This window comes from Triticum urartu, chromosome 5A (assembly GCF_056163025.1).
Source record: "Triticum urartu cultivar PI428250 chromosome 5A, HENAU_Tu73, whole genome shotgun sequence".
NCBI lineage: Eukaryota > Viridiplantae > Streptophyta > Magnoliopsida > Poales > Poaceae > Triticum > Triticum urartu.
Window position 1 is genome coordinate 674,705,511 of NC_141877.1, and position 19,029 is coordinate 674,724,539.

Consider the following 19,029-nt stretch of genomic DNA (forward strand, 5'->3'; position numbering starts at 1 on the left):
ATCATTCAGTAATTTAATATTCAGAAAATAAATCCAGCTACAATCATGCCAACTTGCTTGTTTTCTTCTTCTGGGGATCAACCTCAACCTCCATTATTCCTTTATTTTTCACACTGGATAGGAACTGAAACGATAACAGACACCACAGATGCACCGGATATTCGTAACCGACAACAACAGAGTTTAACTGTCACTCAGCAGCTGCTAGTTTAGCTTCATCCGGCCTAAGAAGCTCTTCCCCTCGAGCTTCGTCGCGAAGAAGATCTTCATGAAGCTCTCGAGGTCCAACGTCTTGTAGGCATCGTCCTCATGCGCGGTCAGCTCCTTCAGAGGACCTATCATGGCGTCCATGTCTGGGAAGTGGAACGCCGCGACCGACAGCCGCTCTTCCTTGGGGTCGACGACTGCCCGGTGCTCGATGCTCCTGTACCTCCCGTTCGTGAAGACCTGTCCTCGTCGTCAAAGCAAGACAAACAACGGAAATTGGTTCATTTGGTCGATGATATGTCAGATCTGCAAAATCTAGCATACGGCGTCATTGGCAGACAGCAGCATCGAATCGGTGTTCGACTGCGCGCACTCACCTCTAACATATCTCCGATGTTGACGATGAAAGCGCCCGGGACAGGCTTGACAGGGAGCCAGCTGCCGTTCCTCTTGATCTGCAGGCCCTGGACATGATTCACTTGGAGGACAAGGGTTAGGAGATTAGCATCAGAGTGCGGGGACAAGCCAACGACTTTCTCTGCTTGGGCGCATGGGGGGTAGTAGTTCATTCTGAAAGACTGCATTCCACGGATGCATTTGTCAGCGATCGTTTCTCGTTTCAGTCCCAAGTTCTTGGCCATTGTAGCCAAAAGGGAGTCTGATACATCCTTCAGCGCACCAGAATATCTATCCAGCGTCGATCTGAATGAGCCGACCAAAAAGCATCATTCCATTGTAATAACTAGGCTCAAAAACGGCGTGCCAGGTACAGGCAACGAAGAATATCGTCGCAATCTTACATACCTGAAGGTAGCAGGCTGGTCAGGCCAGAACTTGGTCTTCCTCCTCTCAGGTGGCTGTGCGTAGAGGAAGAGCATGTCAGCCCAGTCGAGCTTCTGATCCTCGGAGACGACGAATAGTTGACCGTAGCCTTCTAGCTGCCCTTGCTCCTGAGCGAATCGCTTCTTCGTCTCTGCGGGTAGCTGGAAGAATTGCTGGATGTTGGCCTTCATGCTCTCCACCACATCGTCTGGGACACTGTGGTTAACTAACTGCAAATAAACAGGAGAGCAATTCTAGCTAGTATCAGGATGATGAGGCATATATAGTACCAGAGGAGGAAGTTAACTGTCTTTGCTAGGTTTGTTGCGTTGAGGGGATTATAGGCATTGCAATTGCAACAGAGGCCGGTGTGCAATGGAAATTGTGAGCCAACGAACGAACTGACCTGGAAGAAGCCCCAGTCCTGGCAGGCTCTGTGGAGGCGCGCAGACTCCTCGCCGCCATGGTCCAGCTCCAGCAGCAGCCTTCGGTGGTCGATGATGGGGATCTGAGCCTCGCCGTCGCCGTCGCCGTCACAGGTGACCGCTTCTGCTGCCGCATCGTCTCCGCCGGTGGCCGCCACCAAGGCCTGCACACTCGGGACGGGGAGAGATACCATCTCTTGCCGCTCTTGATAATTGAGATGCTACTGGTTCGTCGGATGCTAGAGTCTTCTGATCTGGCTACCTCATGTCTTTTGGCACAGATAGGCAGATACAGATGGTAGCGAACACGCATCATCCAGTGATGTAATATTCGGAAAATTAGTCCAGCCACAACCATGGAAATAGAAAAGTGTGAACTTGCTTGTTTTCTCATTCTTTTATTTTCTGGGGATCAACTTCCATTCTTATCTTATTTTCTGGGAATCAACTGTTTTCACACTGGACAGAAACTGAAATAACACAGCAGCACATAGCCCACTTTGTACACGACATCAAGCACACAGGAACAAATCTATCAAAGTTTTGCAGAACACAAGCACGGTTCACGAGCAACTACTGAAGAAATCACAATATTATTATGTTTGCCAAGTTCAGCTCTCTTGCGCTCTACCAAGACGGCCATCAGGAACTAAATTCCAGAGCATGATCTGTTAGGGCCTCATTAAGGCTGGTTACACAGCATGAACTACCTGAATATCTGACAACAATGCGAGGACCAACAACACAGTTTACCTGCTATGCTGGGTTCGTAGCAATCAGCTGCTAGCTACTTCAGCTTCATCCGATCCAAGAAGCTCTTCCCCTCCAGCTTCGTCGCGAAGAAAAGCCTCATGAAGTTCTCGTGGTCCACCGTCTTGTATGCCTCGTCTTCGTCCGCCGTAAGCTCCTTCAGCGGGCCTATCGTGGCGTGGATGTTCGGGGAGTGGAACGCTGCGGCCGACAGCCGTTCCTCCTTGGGGTCGATGACCGCACGGTGCTCGATGCTCCTGTACCTCCCATTTGTGAAGATCTGCAGTCCTCAGCAGAGCAAAACAGGCAAAGAGAATCTGGTTTATTCGGTTGATTAATTCTACAAATTCTTATTGTATGGCACCAGGAACTTTATCATAATATCTGTTCATCAGCAGATAGCAGCATTGAGTTCACGGTTACCTCAAAGATATCCCCAATGTTGACGATGAGAGCGCCCTCGACGGGCCTGACGGGGAACCAGCTGCCATTCCTCTTGATCTGCAGGCCTTGGACATGGTTCACTTGGAGGACGAGGGTCAGGAGATCAGCATCAGAGTGCGGGGAGAAGCCGACGACTTTGTCTGCTTGAGCGCACGGCGGGTAGTAGTTCATCCTGACAGACTGCACTCCGCCCACGCATCTGTCAGCAATCACCTCTTGTTTCAGTCCCAAGTTCTCCGCCAACGTCGCCAAAAGGGAATCCGCTATCTCCTTCACAGCACCAGAGTATCTATCCAGCGTCGATCTGAATGTCATTCAAAGTGCAACACTTAATTATGACGGTTAAGAACCCAATGTTCCATCTAGTAAGGCAAGAGCTGGAAACAACAGGTTTGCAGTTAGCACTTAATGATGTTTTTTTAATCAACTTCCTACCCAATTTTTGCCCTCCATGTAGGGCAAGGAGACAGCAAAAAAGCATCATTTCACTGTAATTAGGTTGAACAGTAACAAGACAAGTACAGGCACATACATAGCAATCGTACCTGAAGTTAACAGGCTGGTCAGGCCAGAACTTGGTGTTCCTGCTCTCAGGTGGCTGTGTGTAGAGGTAAAGCATATCAGCCCAGTCAAGCTTCTGATCCTCCGAGACGACGAACAGCTGACCGTAGCCTTCCAGCTGCCCTCGCTCCTGCGCGAATCGTTTCTTTGTCTCTGCGGGTAGCTGAAAGAATTGCTGAATGTTGGCCTTCATTGCCTCCACCACATCGTGTGGGACACTGTGGTTAATCAGCTGCAAGCACCAATCATTTTTTTGGTATCAGGAACAGGCAAAATTACAAGAGGAAGTCAACTGAGAACTGTGAGCCAACGGTACTGACCTGGAAGAAGCCCCATTCCTGGCAGGCCCGGTGGAGGCGCGCGGACTCCTCGCCGCGGCGATCCAGCTCCAGCAGCAGCCTCCGGTAGTCGATGATGGGGATCTGGGCCTCACCCTCGCCGTCGACGATGCCGGTGACCGCCTCCGCAGGCCGGAGATACCTCGGCGGCACATCGGCTCCGCCGGTGGCCTCCACCATGGCCTGCACGCTCGGGACGGGGAGAGATTGCATCTCCTGTAGCTGCTCCTGAGATGCCACTAGTTCCTCTGATAGTTCAGTCTTGTCTTCTATCTACCTCCGCCTTTTGGCACATACATAGATGGAGACGACGCATCATCCAGTAATATAATATTCAGAAACTCAGTCCAGCTACAGCAACCATAAAGAAAACTGCCAACTTGTTTGTTTTCTTCTTCCTCTTCTTCTTTTATTTTCTGGGGATCAACTTTCTTCTATCTCATGGGAATCAACTTGACACTGGATGGAAGCTGAAACCATAGAGCTACCTCATGACCGCACAGCACATAATCCACTTTGTACAAAAAATCATCAAGCAGCATATAGAGGAATTAACAGTGGATAGGCTAGTAGAAACAATGGACCGAATGCGATTAGGTGACATAAATACAGGTTTGCAAAGCACACACTGAAACCACAACATATGTTTGACAAGTTCAGCTCTATTTGCCTCGAATGAGACGACTAGCTATCGGAAACTAAATTCCGGAGCATGGTCGGTTGCAAACCACCTGCACCAACATGGCTTATTACCTGATGTATGGGAGCATTCAGCTGCTAGCCAGCTAGTTTAGTTTCAGCCGCTCCAAGAAGCTCTTCCCCTCAAGCTTTGTCCCGTAGAAAAGCTTCATGAAGCTCTCTTGGTCCAACGTCATGTAGGCATCATCTTCATGTGCCGCTATCTCCTTCAGAGGACCTATCATGGCGTGGATGTTTGGTAAGTGGAACGCCGCGACCGACAGCCGTTCTTCCTTCGGGTCGACCACCGCCCGGTGCTCGATGCTCTTGTACCTCCCATTCGTGAAGACCTGTCCTCGTCAAAGCAAAACAAACAATGAGAATGAATTTATTTGGCTGATGATATGTTAGTTCTGCAAGCATACTGCGCCATACAACATATAGTCATCAGCAGACAGCAGCATATCGGTGTTCGGCTGCGCGAGCTCACCTCAAACATATCTCCGATGTTGACGATGAAAGCGCCCGAGACAGGCTTGACAGGAAGCCATCTGCCATTCCTCTTGATCTGCAGGCCTTGTACATGATTCACTTGGAGGACAAGGGTTAGGAGACCAGCATCAGAATGCGGGGATAAGCCAACGACTTTCTCTGCTTGGGCGCATGGGGGGTAGTAGTTCATTCTGACAGACTGCATTCCATGAATGCATTTGTTAGTGATCACTTCTCTTTCCAGTCCCAAGTTCTTCGCCATCGTGGCCAAAAGGGAGTCTGATACGTCCTTCACAGCATCAGAATATCTATCCAGCGTCGATCTGAATGAGATTCAAAGTGCAACAACACACATCATGGGTAAGAACTGCACTAGAATGTTCCATCTAGTACCGTAAGACTTGGAACCACAATTTGCGCTAGAAATGATGTTATTTTATATTATAGTTTTTCTACCTAATTTACGCTCTCAAGTAGGAAAAATTAGAGACAACAAAAAGTTATCTGAGAGACTGAGACAAGTACAGTCAACAAAAAATGTTTTTAAAACTGTTATTTTCCACCCAATTTGCCCTCCCAGGTAGGGCAAAACAATTAAGAAGACAACGAATAAAAAGTATCATGCCATCATTGTAATCAGGCTGAACAGTAGTGTGTGAGCCGCAGGCAGCAAAGAATCACAATCGCAATCATACCTGAAGCTAGCAGGCTGGTCTGGCCAGAGCTTGATGTTCCTGCTCTCATGTGGCTGCGTGTGGAGGTAAATTATGTCAGCCCAATCAAGCTTCTGATCCTCCGAGAAGACGAATAGTTGACCGTAGCCTTCCAGCTGCCCTGGCTCCAGAGCAAACTGTTTCTTCGTCTCCATGGGTAACTGAAAGAACTGCTGGATGCTGGCCTTCATTCCCTCCACCACATCGTCTGGCACGCTGTGGTTAATCAGCTGCAAACACCAGTTACTGGAAGTAGTTCTCTTGGGTTGAGGAAACATAGGCAACACACCACAACAGAGATGAAGCAATGGAAATTTTGAGCCAAGGAACTGACCTGGAAGAAGCTCCAGTCCTGGCAAGCCCTGTGAAGGAGTGCAGACTCCTCGCCACGGCGGTCCAGCTCCTGCTCCAGCAGCAGCCTCTGGTAGTCGATGATGGGGATCTGGGCCTCAGCGTCGCCAGCGACCGCCTCAGCCGGGCGGAGATACCTTGGCGGCACGTCGACTCCGCCGGTGGCCGCCACCATGGCCTGCACACTTGGGACAGGGAGAGATGCCATCTCCTGTTTCTTCAGGATAGCTCAAGTCTTCTGTCTACCTCACCTCTTTTGACACATCTAGATGGTGGTAACAAGGCATCCAGTACTTTCACATTCAGAAATCCAGTCCACATATAATCACAGAATACTACAAACCAGCTTGTCTTTTCTTTCCTGGGAAGTCGCACTGGATACAAAATTGAATCAATTGCACGATGACGATCATAACCCACTTTGTGCAGGACATCAAAAACAGAGGAATTAACAGTGGATAGGCAAGAACCAACCTATAAAATGTGATTAGAGACATAAGGGTTTGTAAATTAAGTACATGGTCACGAGCAAGTACTGAAACCACAGTTATATGTTTCACAAGTTCAGCTCTCTTGTGCTCTAACAAGACCGCTAGCTATCGGAAACTCTAAATTCCAGAGCATGATCCTAAAGGGCACGGGTCGACGGTAGCCTCCGCGGGAAGGAGATGCGAATCGTTCACTCCCTCCACCGGTTGCCGCAAGAGGGGTTGCAGCACACGAAGAACAGAGTCATCCCCTCCTCCCCTCTTGCTGTAGCCTGCACATCATCATAAACACAGCAACAAGTTAATAATTGCTGTATTCAGCCATGTTCAGTCAAATTATACAAAGGGCATTTTGTAACTAAGAACATTCAAGATTGGCAGGTAGATGTTGATGTACCATAAAAACAGAGGAAAAATAACTGACAGCCAACTTCGTTAAAGTTGCATTCATTCTACAGAGTACGTACATGATTGAGTGCTATGTTCCTGTGGTCAATCAGTTAGCAGTGTTGCATAAACATATCATTTAAGGCACAAACCAGAGATATGATGCAGTTTGGACTGCAGACATGGGGGCTATAGAATACAAGGGGTAAAGAGTTATAGATGCATGCCTCAGCATAAGTTCAAAATGGGCAACATTTGGTGCACGACAGCAACAGTAACAAGGTGCGGGTTTTGCAAGAAAAAAAGTGTGCAGCGCCATATGACGAATCATGTATGATATTTGAAGCCATATATATATATATATATATATATATATATATATATATATAAAATATATATATATATATATATATATATAGAGAGAGAGAGAGATAAGAGGCAAATAAACAAACAGGTTGGTGGCATGGACCTGGAAGAAGACAGCCTCGCCGTGGCCACAGGCGGCGCAGCGGACGTCCTTGGTGCGGGGAAGGGTGGGGTCGGAAGCGACGTCCTGCAGGACCTGCGTGCGCTCCCCGGCCTCATGGTGCACGATGTTGCGGTAGACGCAGTTGTCGCCGGCCACCTCCTGGACCAACCAAGCAAGCAAGCAAGAAATTGTGAAACACACTTGCTCTGCTTCCGAGTTTCCGCAGATTGGTGAAACAGAGGACGTTTGTTTCGGGTATAGTTTGTCCGTAGGGCAACGGTAAATGATAATCTGTTGTGTGGAGGGGAAATGCAAGCATGACACGGCCGGTTATCAATCTTGACAGGAACAAAAAAAAAATGTTTAACCGGTGGAGATTGGGGCGGGGGATCGATCGCGCGGCCGGCCAGCATTCGAGAGACGTGACACGTGCGTGCGATTTGGTCTGTGAGACGGGTACGATCGATCGAGGCCGCGGCGAATTGGGGCCGAACGAAAACCCTAGCTGGGATTTGGGGGCGTCGAGGATGAACCGCGGCATTGCGTAAAGGGGGCGGCGGCGAGAGGGGGAAGGGTGGGGGTACCTGGTGCTCGCAGTTGCGGCAGGCGAAGAGGAGCACCTGCCGCTCCTTGTCCTCCTTGGGGTACAGGATGTTGTTGCTGCCGCCACCGCCAATTCCGTCAGTTTTTAACCAAAATCGACCGGTCGATCAACTCCGGCCGTCGTTAGGAAGAAGAGGAAGAAGGGAGGGAGGGAGGCGCGTCGGTTAGGTGCGTACCACTCGCGGCAGAACTTCATGGCGCTCATGGCGGCGGCGGCGGAGTTGGATTCGCGCGTTCCGCTTCCTCCTTGCTGATGGAGCAAGCCGAGTCTCTTTTTTCTCTTCTTCTCTCGTGGGTTTGGTCGTGTCGGGTTTATGTACGGACGGGACGGGACGCGAGTCGGTCTCTCACCGTCTTTTGCCCAGGTCGTTTCTGTTTGTTTGTTTATTCCGGTTTTACCCCTTTGCCCTTTTGTTTATTGCTCCTTCTATTCATTTTTATAAGACTTTGAAGATATTTCAGATAATGTGCAAAACAGCCTATTTTTAAGCTGTCTGAAACGATTTACAAAAGTGACGGAGGGAGTATTTTTCTCTACCCCTTTGCTTTCTCTCTATATATATCTTCTTTTTAGAACGAAAAAAAAAGGAGAAAATTTTATTTTCCATCGATTTCCTTTACTTTGTGAATGAATGCCACAAGCCGAACCCTGCAAAGCATTCCTCATGAAGACAGAGTGGTTGAAGCTCACCGCCTCTCTTCGACGCGTAGCGTGCCATGCCGCGCCTCACTTGCTCCGTGTCGCCCACCAGAGCTAGGAAGTCGCTCGACGCCGCCGCCAGGAGTAGCCGCCGACGATGGTCTGAAACGTGTGGACCGTCGAGCCAAGGAGAAAGGCGAAGGCCGGACGAGTGGACCCTAATCCAGTACACAAAACGGTCAATTTTTATTAGGACATGTCAACGTCCATAATTTTACATTTCTACATGGACAAACAGGTGTCCTTGGCTCTCCTTTCCGATGGGATATCAGATCTCAACCCACACTTTACTTTTCCACTTGATAATTTGTCCTGCACCTACGGGTTGCTAATTCAAAAGTTAGATGCTTTGGTTTTTTCTGCAGCATTGTGTGACCACTTTGCCCCTCTTGTCTTCTTCTCTTATTATTTACTCCCTCCATTCCTAAATATAAATATAGATCCGTAGTTCATATTGAAATCTCTAAAAAAAAACTTATATTTAAGACCGGAGAGAGGATATAATATTGTATATCTTTATTTCTTCAATCATTGTTGCTTACCCCACACAGACCCAGCACGAACGAGGCAGAAACTAACTCGGCGGGTCCAAAAGGAGAATGCAACATATTACTACTCCCTCCGCTTCTTTTTACTTCACGCATTAGGTTTTCTTACATAGAAAAAATGCCAACATGCACAATACCAGTTCAGCATCATTGGTTCCATCATGGAATATATTTTCATGCTGCATTTATTTGGCATTGTAGATGTTAATATTTTTCTATATTAATGTGGCCAAACTTTATAAAGCTTGATTCAAGACAAACCTAATATGCAGAGTAAAAAGAAACAGTACTACCAATCAATTCACAGAGCAGTTTTTCTTTTTTTGCGGAAATTCGCAGAGCAGTTTTTTTTTTTTGCGGGAATTCGCAGAGCAGTTTCGCCTGTCAGCAAAAGGGAGAAGAACAACAAGTTGTCCATTATTATTAGACAACAATATAACACTCCCAGCACAGCCGCTGGAAACAACAATTTTTGTCAGTCAGTCAGGCATGGAAATCCATCCTTAGTACTCCAGTACATAAGATTAAATTAGCTGAGACTACAAGTCTTCCATCATACAGTTCATCAACACATAGCCTGGAGCATGAGTCTTGTCCACATGGCGGATGTGCAGTTCCCCTCCCTCCCAGCTGCCATCATCATCATCCATGCACATCCATCTCACTGAAACCTCTCCCCCCAGCCACCATGCATGTCCACATACGTTGTTGGTTCATATATCGGAGGGAGTCACCAACTCAACATAAATATAGACAGACGATCGCCCGCCGCGCCACATATACAACAGAGGGCGAAACAAACCTCTAGGGCAGAGACGTTTCGCCCGTAGAGCGCTGAGGGCGCGGCCACTTCTCTTCCCTTCCACCTACAACAGCAAGATGAGGATTGGTGTTTCAGAAGCAGCCGTCTCCTACGCTGCCGTCTTCAGGACACACACCCAGCTTGTTCTTCATGCGGTTCCACTTTTTCCGCAGGTCGTCCGGGCAGCGCGTGGGGTGGATTGACTCCCTGCAGTACTCGTGTATGCGCACCCATGAGATGGACCTCTTCTCCTTCGCGGCCTCCCCCTTCGGTGCGAACTTCGCCACCGCCTCCTGAAACCGGTGGAAAAATAGTGCGTGAATACGCGCACAGTTTACATGCACATTACCTACTAACCAGGGAACTGAATGAAAAATGCTGGCCCAGCTCAATCACGAGGTGGTTCAGAGTTAGCAATGAAATTCCATGGTAGCCTCCCTGAGCCATCCATCATATCGATCAGTGTGTATTCCAATGAAATTACGACCAAGATGCATACCCTCAGAGCCACCTCCTCTGCCTCGGTCCAGAAGATCATCTTGCGCCTCGCGGTTGTCGATGTAAAAGGCGTTTTACCTGTAAAAGGCGTTTTACTTGGCGCCAGCGGACTCCTCATAGCTGGTGTGTGTGGACTGTAGCTGCAACACAGATTTTGAGATTATGAAAACAGAGCATGTATCATCACATTAGATGGAAACAAGGGTATTTTCACAACAAATGGGGCGTCTGCATTTCGAAACACTGCTATTGTAAAAGAAATTTTAATGTGTGCTTCCCTTTTCCATGTGTGTGGATTATTTTGGTACGTGCACCGTCAGATGTGAAACTGCACAGCAGAGGGTACACTGCCATGCAGATTACTTTATGTGCCTACGCAAAACTGCTTAACAGTAACAACATGTCCATACCTATGCCACAGGCCACAGCGGCCAGCGTCATATGCAGATAGGTACAGAGTAGAGTACACTCTAATTTCACCGTCCTAAATATAAATTCATTCGAACTAACCACGAGTGTGAAAACTACTGCAAATCCAAAATTATCCATCAATGAAGAGACTGACTTTCCCTCGTACCAGTACATGGCATAGTTACCCCTCACTCTAGAGATTTCTATTCTTCTCAGGCTTATACCATCTCGAAGCTAAATGGATCATGCTATCATGATACTGAACTAACAACCTTAAATAATTCAGTTAAGCAGGAGAAACTGTGACTTGGTAGGTTCCAGCCTACAAACATCCATGGCACAGCATTATTTAATTGCAAGTATAAATCAGGGGGTTTTCTGTAATCTGAATCTAAATTAACCACAGGTCACAGGCATCCTTAATAAGTAATAACAATTCAAAGAGTGCAACTGGAAAAAGAAGTACTTAGCACTTACTAATGCTCGGGTGGGTATGGATAATATCTTTTCCTTGCTGGTGAATGCACGAACTGATCCTGGTACCTCAATGTTTTCCAAGTACTATTTGGTGCCACTGTCCCCATTTCTTGAAAGCTTACTTTGCGGCGGCTTATGTTTCGCGAAGATATAGCTCCTAGTCTATCAGAAAAATTGCAATTGGGAGAATTCATAAGACAATTCTCTTTGCCAACCCCAATGTTGCGATTTGCAACAGAACTGAATCTATCCCGAGCTGAATATGGCGCTTCACGAGACAAATTGCTATTGCTGTCTCCATGGGATTTTGCATTTTCAGAACTCGAAAAAATGGTTGTCTTTGTGGTGACTACCTTCTCAGGACAAGCATCACTTGTACCATTTTCTTTCAGATGACTAGGCTCTCCATCCTTGCGACATAGCTCAGCTGCTTCAGACTGACCTTGCTTTTTAGCTGTGTGAAAGCCATTCATCAGCTCACTGTGTTCCTTAGAAAATTGCTTCCAGCCGCTGCAGAAAACAGATAATTTTTTCCTAGCTTCAGAATATGTTTTCTTAGCCTTTTCCATTGCTTTAGCAGCTTTTCGGCAATAGCAAACAGGACAATCAAAATGGCCAGAGTCATCAAATATCACCGATGAACCAAAACAGCTAGCATGGGCGGCTAAGAAGCAGCTGGAACATTTCAGCAGCTGCCCATCTTTACCGCATTTCACACATGAGTCCAGTTCCGTCAAGCTTTCTGAACTTTCCAAGGGAGTGCTGCCGCAACGAGACTCTAGCCCACCATAGATTGTATTATTTATCTTTCTGTCATCAGGTGGCTCTTGATCTAGTTTGTCAGCACAACTGACTGCCAGCTGAACCTCTCCGCCATTCTGAACATCCAAACCTTGAGCTGCGCAATTACCTGCAAACTCATTTATTTAGTGATGATAGAACAACAATATAAGCATGTGATTTATCACATAAGACAAGGTATTTACTTTACCTATCACAGACTTGATGGGTGTCTCAAAGCCAGTCACTGGTGACTTCTGGTTCTGCCATTTGCTAGTCTGTGCATCAACGAGCTCTGAATGTGCCTCCTTCAGCTCAAACTCCTCAAAATTCTTCATGCTGTTAGGAGAGGGTTCTAACGGGCCTAAAATGGTATGTCACATTCTGTCAGCACGTTTAGTGAAGATATTTTTTCTTAAAGAAGATTTCATTCTTTCTTGCAAATATATGTATGTTTACTAATAAGATATTCAGCTAATTCGGAAAATTATATGTTAAGTTTGTTTGTAGAAGCTAGTTTTGAAAGCATGTAGTCCAAGTATCCCAAAGCTCAAGAACTCTGTATATCTGCTGTGAAAAATATAGTACTTTCTATACATTTCGTTCTAAATATTTACATAAAAGTAATGGTCAAAGTTGTACACAGAAGTTTGTGCCCATATTTATCCAAATATTTTTTTTCAAGAGGTAATCACAACATATTTGACTAAAATAATGTAATATGAGGTATTAAAAGAGAAATACTATCTAAAAATGATGAAAGAACAAGATGACAAAACCCAGGAAAATTGGAAATACAGAATACATGTACCACGATGTGTAGTTGCGAACTAGCTGATACACATTGAGATGGAATATTTGATCTCTTGTTTGGTTTTGAATTTGATGGCACATTTCTCAGCACATTTCTCATGTTAACTTTTCATCATAATCATTAACAGCTAGTTGCGAACTAGCTGATACACATTGCAAACTAGCTGTTAAATTTGATGGCACTGACAGATGTTAATATTTTATGATGAAAACTTTTCTATAAAATAGCTAACAAAACAATATAATTGGTAATTTAACAGCACATTTCTCATGTTAACTTTTCATCATAAATCATTAACCATTTCATGGATTCTTAGTTTCTGCACCAAAAACAGCAGAAAAAGTTTAAAAATAAGACGAATTGACGCTCTTATAATTATTGCAGTTATCTAAACTGTAGTTGTCTTTTGAAAATATGGTGGTACTAAAATCCTATGTGAAACTATTTTTTTGCAGGAAAGATGTGTGTGTGCCACTGTGCTAGTTTTACTTAGTGATGGAACAAAAATAATATAAGCAGTTGATCTACCGCAAAATATAACGAACTTACCATTCTGGGAACTAAAAGGTGTCTCAAAGCCCAGTGGTGACATTTGGTTCTGGTATCTGTCAACAGCAGCACGCCAAACCTCCTCCCAAGCATGTTTCTGACCCTCCACTGTGTGTTATCACAAACATTAAAGGGTAGAAAAGGTAAACACAGAGCACAGCAGCGAATCTACATCGACATGTATTTGCACATACCAGGTTGTCCAAAGGCCAGAACCATGGCAGCCTTTGATGGTGGTTTTCCCTGTCTAAAAAGAAAAGAAAATTACATTGCAGAAACTCAAATAACTGTTGAGACTTAGAAGTAATAACTCACTTAAGATCTGCAGTTATTAATATATGTGCATACAACTGCGCATGCTGTTCATCAGTGAATGCTTCATGCGCCAAAGCTTCACAGGTGCTCTTAAGCGAACTTCCAGGTGTCCTCACACCCTAACAATTATGATAAATCATGTTAATATATTCCAACTAACCAAAAGGATTGACATGTATAAAAAATTAATTTCTGAAAGAAAAAACTCTTCAGCAGGGAAGGAACCAGACCATGTAGGAGCGAAGTGATGCATGAGCAAACACACCTGCATGGAATGCACAGAGAGATGGAAAGAGGGGGAAGGGGATTACCTCGGTATCTGGAACAGCTTGAGACCCGGCATAAGGTTTCCATTCAGGAGTCTGAATCTCCTCTGATGAATCTGTCAGTGCTCGCTCTGCAAACAAAAGGCTCTCTGTATTATATCAGCTTGACTGATTTCGAGCAAGGTAAGCGGCCAAAGATTCAATTTCACAATCTAGCCAATGCAAGGCAGGAATCCAACCTCAGGTAAATCATCAGTAGCCCAAATTTTGGAAGGCTATAAAAAATCCTATTTTACACCCAAAGTATATATGAATTTGAAAGAAAAAAGAGGGGCGGCAAAGGTGACTTGGGCACGTGAGCAAGCACAGCAAAATCACAAACTCGCTGCACAAGCTATCGATTGAGGGGCTCAAACAGAAATGAAAAAGCAGAAGCCAGGCGGCTGGCGTCTCCATACCTAGAGGAGGGTTGTGCATGGGGCGTAGGGCGGACTTTGCTGGTGGTTTTCCCTGGCTACAAAGAAGATAAAATTAAATTGGAGAAACTCACATAACTTTTGAGATTTCCAAGTAGTAATAGCTCACCTAAGATCTGGATTGACCAGTATCTGTGCATCCAACTGTGCATGCAGTTCATAGGCGAATGCTTTATGCGTCAAAGCTTCACGGGTGCTCTTAACCCAACTTACAGGTGTCCTCACATGCTAACAATTATGATAAACATGTCAATATATTACAACTAACCACAACAATTATGACAGACCATGTCAGTATTAAAAATAAATTCTAAAAAATAAAAACAGTTCTTCAGTAGGGAGGGAGCCAGACCATGTGGGAGGGAAGTGAAACATGAGTAAACACAGCTGAATGCACATGATCTGTGCATGCATACAGAGATGGGAGGGGTTTACCACAGTTTCTGGAAGAGCTTGAGATTTGGCATAAGGTTTGCACTCAGGGGTCTGAACCTCCTCTGGTGAATTTGGCAGTGCTCCCTCTGCAAACAAAAGGTTCACTGTATTACATCGACTGGACTGATTTCGAGCAAGGTAAGTGACCAAGATTCAATTTCGCAATCTAGCCAATGCAAGGCAGGAATCCAACCTCAAGAAAGTACTAATATCAGTAGCCCAAACTTTGGCAGCTATAAAAAACCCTATTTGCATCCAAAGAAAGAGGGGGCAAGGTTCGGACAGAAATTAAAAGGCAGAGGCCGAGTGACTGGCATCTCTGTACCTAGAGGAGGAGAGTCGCGTGCAGGGCGTATGGCGGCCTTTGCTAGTGGCTTTCCCTGGCTACAAAGAAGATAAAATTAAATTGGAAAAACTCACATAACTGTTGAGACTTGCAAGTAATAATAACTCACCAAAGATCTGCATTGACTAGTATCTGTGCATCCAACTGCGCATGCCGTTCATCGGTGAATGCTTCTTGCGCCAAAGCTTCATGGGTGCTCTTAACCAAACTTGCAGGTGTCCTCACGCCCTAAAAAGTATAATAAACCATGTCAATATAACCAAAACAATTATGATAAACCTGCCAGTATGGAAAAATAAAAACAGCTCTTGGGTAGGGAGGGAAGACCCATGGGCAGAACAAAGACATACACAGCTGAACGCACATGATCTGTTCACGCATACAGAGAGAGATGAGAGAGGGGAGGGGTTTACCTCGGTTTCTGGACCAGCTTGAGATCCGGCAAGAGATTTCCACTCAGGCGCCTGAATTTCCCCCTCCGACGAGTTCGGCAGCGCCCCCTCTTCTTCTGCAAACAAAAGGCTCTCTGAATTATCTCCACCACTCGACTGATTTCATTGCAAGAAAGGCAGGTGGCCAAAATACAATTCCGCTGGCTAGCTAACCCAGGGAAGGAATCCGGCCTCCGGCAAGCAACACAGACAGCAGGCCAAGATTTGGCAGGTAAAAAAAACAAGAAAAGGCCAATCTTGCGCCCGGAACAGCACGGAGGGATTTGAAAAAGAAGAAAAGGGGGAAAGAGAGCGTCTTGCGCAGCGGGCGGCCGCGAGTCGGCCGAGGAGCTCGAGCCCCAGAGGAAACGGAAGAAGGGCGGCGCCGGCCGTACCTCGAGGAGGGGGAGGGGGGTCGCGGAACGGCGTAAACCCTAGCTCGCGCGGGGTGACGGGGACGAGGCGCGCGGGATCCGGCCGAGCGGGGCCGGCGTGCGGCGTCGCGGCGGTGGCCGGCGTCGATTCTACCGGGTCGACGGCGGCGGTGGCCATCGGATGAGGTGGGGAGTGGAGCGGGGGGAGAGAGTGGGGTTTGAAATTGGGTGACGGGACGAACACGAACGCGACGGCTGACCTTTTTTTCGCTTGCGGAAATAGATTGGGAAGACGACAGTGGGAGAGGAAAGGGAGAAAAGGGCCTGGGCTGGGCTGCACATGGGCCTGGGCGGCGTCTGTTCGAGCAGCGCCGGCGGCTGCCATTCGGCCCGATAGCTAATGAGGAGACCTAACTCTCAAAAAATAAAAGACGGAGGGGGTGGCGAATCCTATTTGACGCTACAGGCGCCCATTAACGTGTATTCTGCAAACGGGCGTTGCACGCGATGGGCCGGCCCATATGGCGTTTTTTCCCTTGTTCTAAAACACCTAAAAAAAGACGCAGCGAGGGGGAGTCGAACTAGGAATCCCAGACCTCCTACGTAACAGGTGGAAACACTACCTTGCGTTTTTCTTCATTTTATTATTTCCTTCATCGGGTTTTTTCAAAGCGTGCACGTTTTTATTCTTTTCCTTTTCTCTTATTTCTTGTTCTTTTTTCTTTGTTTTCCTTTTTTCTTCTTAAATGCGTGGATTATGTTAAAATCTAATGCGTTTTTCTAACTTGATGAACGTTTTTTCCAAATTCGGTGAACTATTTTCTAATTCAGTGAGCTGTTTTTTTCAAATTCAATGAACTTTTTTCTAATTCGGTGAACTGTTTTTTTCAAATTCGATGAACTTTTTTCTAATTCGTGAACTATGTTTTTCAAATTCAATGATTTTTTTTCAATTTTGATGAACTTTTTTTTAAAAAACGATGAACTTTTAAACTCTTTTTTCAAATTTGGTGAACTTTTTTAAGTTTCTGAACTTTTCTTCAAAGCTAATGAACTATTTTTCAAAATTGATGAACTTTTTTTAAGTTTGTGGACTTTTGTCTCAAAATTAATGTACGTTTTTTAATTCACAATTTTATAAAAGTAAAATAAAAAAATGATAATAAATCTCGCGGCCATACTAGTTTATATATAGTTCGCGCAAGAAAAATCACAAGTGACCAATCGGTGTGGTGGTGAGGTAAGCTCAAACAAGCCTTGCGTTTTCTATCGATCCGAGTTTGATTCCTAAGCAGCCACGGTTTTGCCTTTTTTTGGTGATTTATGTTCTCTATCGATCCGGCCCATCAAGGCGCTGCAGCGGGCGCCAGGAACCTGTTCGGGCGCTTAAGGCGCCAAACAGGAGCTCCCGGAGGTCCATGTTCTCACGGTCAATTTTGCCCCCAACCATACCGTGTTTAGTGGAGATGCAATTACCTAACGTACGTGACGAGATGCTAGCTCAATCTTTTGGCTATGATAGATCTTTTGTTGCTGGAAGCTCCGGGAGGAGCGGTGGACTTGTAATCTATTGGAATGATGCAATAAAGTTAGACGTCAAGGGTTATTCTTGATATCATATTAATGTTAACATAGGTGAGCTTGGACCGAGACCTTGGAGGCTAACATGCATGTACAGGGAGGCCCAAGTGATAGATCGTTATAAGACATGGGAAATATTATGCTCAATAGTAGGAACACCAGATTTGCCGTGGGTGGCGCTAGGAGAATTCAACGAAGTGTTCCTGCAATCGGAACATGATGGAGTTAACCCGAGGGGGCAAGGACAAATGGATGGATTCCAGGATGCCTTAGATATTTGTGGTCTTGCTGATCTTGGATACAAAGGGAGGATGTGGACGTTTGAGAGAAAGGTCTCAGGTGGATCATACACCCGCGTTCACCTAGACCGGGCTGTTGCAGATTCGGAGTGGAACTCGATTTCCCCCTTTGCAGAAGTGGTAAACAAAATGGCGGCGTGTTCGAATCATGGTCCTATAGTTCTGAAGATGTTGGAAGATAATAATGAGAGCCATCAATCAAAGAATTTTAAATGTGAGGTGATGTGGGAGAGGCACCCAGATTTAAATACTTTTGTTGAGGCCAAGTGGAATGGTGAACACAAGGTGTCATAGGCGGCAGAAGTACAGGAGAAGTTAAAGGAACTTGTTGAGCATTTGTACACCTGGGACAAATACACCTTTGGTAGCATTAAGAGGGAGATAAAACAGCTTATGAGCCAGCTCAAAATTCTGAAGGATATACGAGGCCGGACTAGCCCTAGCCATTTAGAGATAAAGGTAACGGACATGCTAGCAGAGCTGTACCAACGGGAAGAGATATTGCACAGGCAGAGGCCTAGAGTGGATTGGCTTACATATTGGGACAAGAATACAAAGTATTTTCAGCAGAGAGCGTCGATGAGGAGAAGGAAGAATCGTATCACAGCTCTTACTAAGCCAAGTGGGCAGGTAACAGAAGATAATGACGAGCTGGGAAACACTGGTAGAAAAAGGGCCTGTTGTCCCGGTTCCTGAACCGGGACTAAAGGGTCGGTACTAATGCCCTGCCCCTTTAGTCCCGGTTCAATCCAGAACCGGGACTGATGGGCCTCCACGTGGCCTGTGCGCGGAGCCCAGGCAGGAGACCCTTTGGTCCCGGTTGGTGGCACCAACCGGGACCAATAGGCATCCACACGTCAGCATTTCTGTGGCTGGGGTTTTTGTTTTTTTTGAAAGAGGGGGGTTGGGGGTTTTGGGGGGTTAATTTAGGTGTTTCATATATTGTGTTAGCTAGCTATAATTAATAGAGAGAAGTGTCCTCTCTTATGTCCATGCTTGATCGACGCTACGTAGTATACATACGTATAGAGAGGACTAGACACACTTGCTAGCTAGTAAGCAAACGAAGGAAACAGAAGATCGTCATGAACATATATGCATACAGAGAGAAGTGATATCGACCACCTCTCCTTCTCCGAAAGATTGGTCGAACAACAAGTTCTCGTATATCTATCCGACACTACCGGCTACATATATAC

At 46.0% G+C, this 19,029-nt stretch overlaps 5 protein-coding genes across 7 annotated transcripts; all 5 read right to left on the reverse strand.

Annotated features, from left to right (window-relative positions):
* Positions 1 to 28: 28 nt before the first annotated feature.
* On the reverse strand, positions 29 to 1,848 carry LOC125511584 (2-oxoglutarate-dependent dioxygenase 11-like). Its single transcript, XM_048676991.2, has 4 exons — positions 1,436 to 1,848; positions 1,012 to 1,259; positions 585 to 909; positions 29 to 447 (listed from the first exon to the last, which is right to left on the reverse strand). The coding sequence occupies exons 1-4, from the start codon at positions 1,646 to 1,648 to the stop codon at positions 205 to 207; spliced, it is 1,029 nt and encodes a 342-aa protein (XP_048532948.2). The 5' UTR covers positions 1,649 to 1,848; the 3' UTR covers positions 29 to 204.
* Positions 1,849 to 1,966: 118 nt separating this feature from the next.
* Positions 1,967 to 3,812, reverse strand: LOC125511582 (2-oxoglutarate-dependent dioxygenase 11). Of its 2 annotated transcripts, none has more exons than XM_087522315.1 (4): positions 3,530 to 3,812; positions 3,194 to 3,441; positions 2,628 to 2,952; positions 1,967 to 2,521 (listed from the first exon to the last, which is right to left on the reverse strand). In XM_087522315.1, the coding sequence occupies exons 1-4, from the start codon at positions 3,758 to 3,760 to the stop codon at positions 2,231 to 2,233; spliced, it is 1,095 nt and encodes a 364-aa protein (XP_087378441.1). In that variant the 5' UTR covers positions 3,761 to 3,812; the 3' UTR covers positions 1,967 to 2,230. The 2 variants fall into 2 exon arrangements, with proteins under 2 accessions (XP_087378441.1, XP_048532946.2); XM_048676989.2 differs by having other exon boundaries at positions 2,032 to 2,484.
* A 302-nt stretch (positions 3,813 to 4,114) lies between these two features.
* Positions 4,115 to 6,046, reverse strand: LOC125511583 (2-oxoglutarate-dependent dioxygenase 11). The gene is made up of 4 exons (XM_048676990.2): positions 5,765 to 6,046; positions 5,413 to 5,660; positions 4,716 to 5,040; positions 4,115 to 4,575 (listed from the first exon to the last, which is right to left on the reverse strand). Exons 1-4 carry the CDS (start codon positions 5,987 to 5,989, stop codon positions 4,333 to 4,335), a joined length of 1,041 nt encoding a protein of 346 aa, XP_048532947.1. The 5' UTR covers positions 5,990 to 6,046; the 3' UTR covers positions 4,115 to 4,332.
* Positions 6,047 to 6,242: 196 nt separating this feature from the next.
* LOC125511585 (DNA-directed RNA polymerases II, IV and V subunit 9B-like) lies at positions 6,243 to 8,061 on the reverse strand. Its single transcript, XM_048676993.2, has 4 exons — positions 7,905 to 8,061; positions 7,710 to 7,785; positions 7,126 to 7,284; positions 6,243 to 6,541 (listed from the first exon to the last, which is right to left on the reverse strand). The coding sequence occupies exons 1-4, from the start codon at positions 7,931 to 7,933 to the stop codon at positions 6,461 to 6,463; spliced, it is 345 nt and encodes a 114-aa protein (XP_048532950.1). The 5' UTR covers positions 7,934 to 8,061; the 3' UTR covers positions 6,243 to 6,460.
* Positions 8,062 to 9,373: 1,312 nt separating this feature from the next.
* LOC125511586 (uncharacterized) lies at positions 9,374 to 16,220 on the reverse strand. Of its 2 annotated transcripts, none has more exons than XM_048676995.2 (15): positions 15,972 to 16,220; positions 15,559 to 15,653; positions 15,255 to 15,373; positions 15,125 to 15,183; positions 14,803 to 14,885; positions 14,474 to 14,592; positions 14,347 to 14,402; positions 13,934 to 14,019; positions 13,623 to 13,741; positions 13,502 to 13,554; positions 13,308 to 13,415; positions 12,156 to 12,308; positions 11,165 to 12,074; positions 10,278 to 10,416; positions 9,374 to 10,071 (listed from the first exon to the last, which is right to left on the reverse strand). In XM_048676995.2, the coding sequence occupies exons 1-15, from the start codon at positions 16,126 to 16,128 to the stop codon at positions 9,871 to 9,873; spliced, it is 2,457 nt and encodes an 818-aa protein (XP_048532952.2). In that variant the 5' UTR covers positions 16,129 to 16,220; the 3' UTR covers positions 9,374 to 9,870. The 2 variants fall into 2 exon arrangements, with proteins under 2 accessions (XP_048532952.2, XP_048532951.2); XM_048676994.2 differs by having other exon boundaries at positions 14,800 to 14,885.
* Between the last annotated feature and the right edge of the window lie 2,809 nt (positions 16,221 to 19,029).

Coding starts and splice junctions, on each gene's coding strand:
- LOC125511584 (XM_048676991.2), bottom strand. CDS start 1,648: ATGGTATCTCTCCCCGTCCCGAGTGTGCAGGCCTTGGTGGCGGCCACC. Junction 1,260..1,435: donor AGGACTGGGGCTTCTTCCAG/GTCAGTTCGTTC, acceptor GTTTATTTGCAG/TTAGTTAACCACAGTGTCCC. Junction 910..1,011: donor GACCAGCCTGCTACCTTCAG/GTATGTAAGATT, acceptor CGGCTCATTCAG/ATCGACGCTGGATAGATATT.
- LOC125511582 (XM_087522315.1), bottom strand. CDS start 3,760: ATGCAATCTCTCCCCGTCCCGAGCGTGCAGGCCATGGTGGAGGCCACC. Junction 3,442..3,529: donor AGGAATGGGGCTTCTTCCAG/GTCAGTACCGTT, acceptor TGGTGCTTGCAG/CTGATTAACCACAGTGTCCC. Junction 2,953..3,193: donor GACCAGCCTGTTAACTTCAG/GTACGATTGCTA, acceptor AATGACATTCAG/ATCGACGCTGGATAGATACT.
- LOC125511583 (XM_048676990.2), bottom strand. CDS start 5,989: ATGGCATCTCTCCCTGTCCCAAGTGTGCAGGCCATGGTGGCGGCCACC. Junction 5,661..5,764: donor AGGACTGGAGCTTCTTCCAG/GTCAGTTCCTTG, acceptor TGGTGTTTGCAG/CTGATTAACCACAGCGTGCC. Junction 4,576..4,715: donor ACATCGGAGATATGTTTGAG/GTGAGCTCGCGC, acceptor TGACGAGGACAG/GTCTTCACGAATGGGAGGTA.
- LOC125511585 (XM_048676993.2), bottom strand. CDS start 7,933: ATGAGCGCCATGAAGTTCTGCCGCGAGTG. Junction 7,786..7,904: donor ATGAAGTTCTGCCGCGAGTG/GTACGCACCTAA, acceptor CGGTGGCGGCAG/CAACAACATCCTGTACCCCA. Junction 6,542..7,125: donor GCGAGGCTGTCTTCTTCCAG/GTCCATGCCACC, acceptor GATGATGTGCAG/GCTACAGCAAGAGGGGAGGA.
- LOC125511586 (XM_048676994.2), bottom strand. CDS start 16,128: ATGGCCACCGCCGCCGTCGACCCGGTAGAATCGACGCCGGCCACCGCC. Junction 14,886..15,124: donor ACGCGACTCTCCTCCTCTAG/GTACAGAGATGC, acceptor TTTTGTTTGCAG/AGGGAGCACTGCCAAATTCA. Junction 14,403..14,473: donor CTGGTCAATCCAGATCTTAG/GTGAGCTATTAC, acceptor TCTTCTTTGTAG/CCAGGGAAAACCACCAGCAA.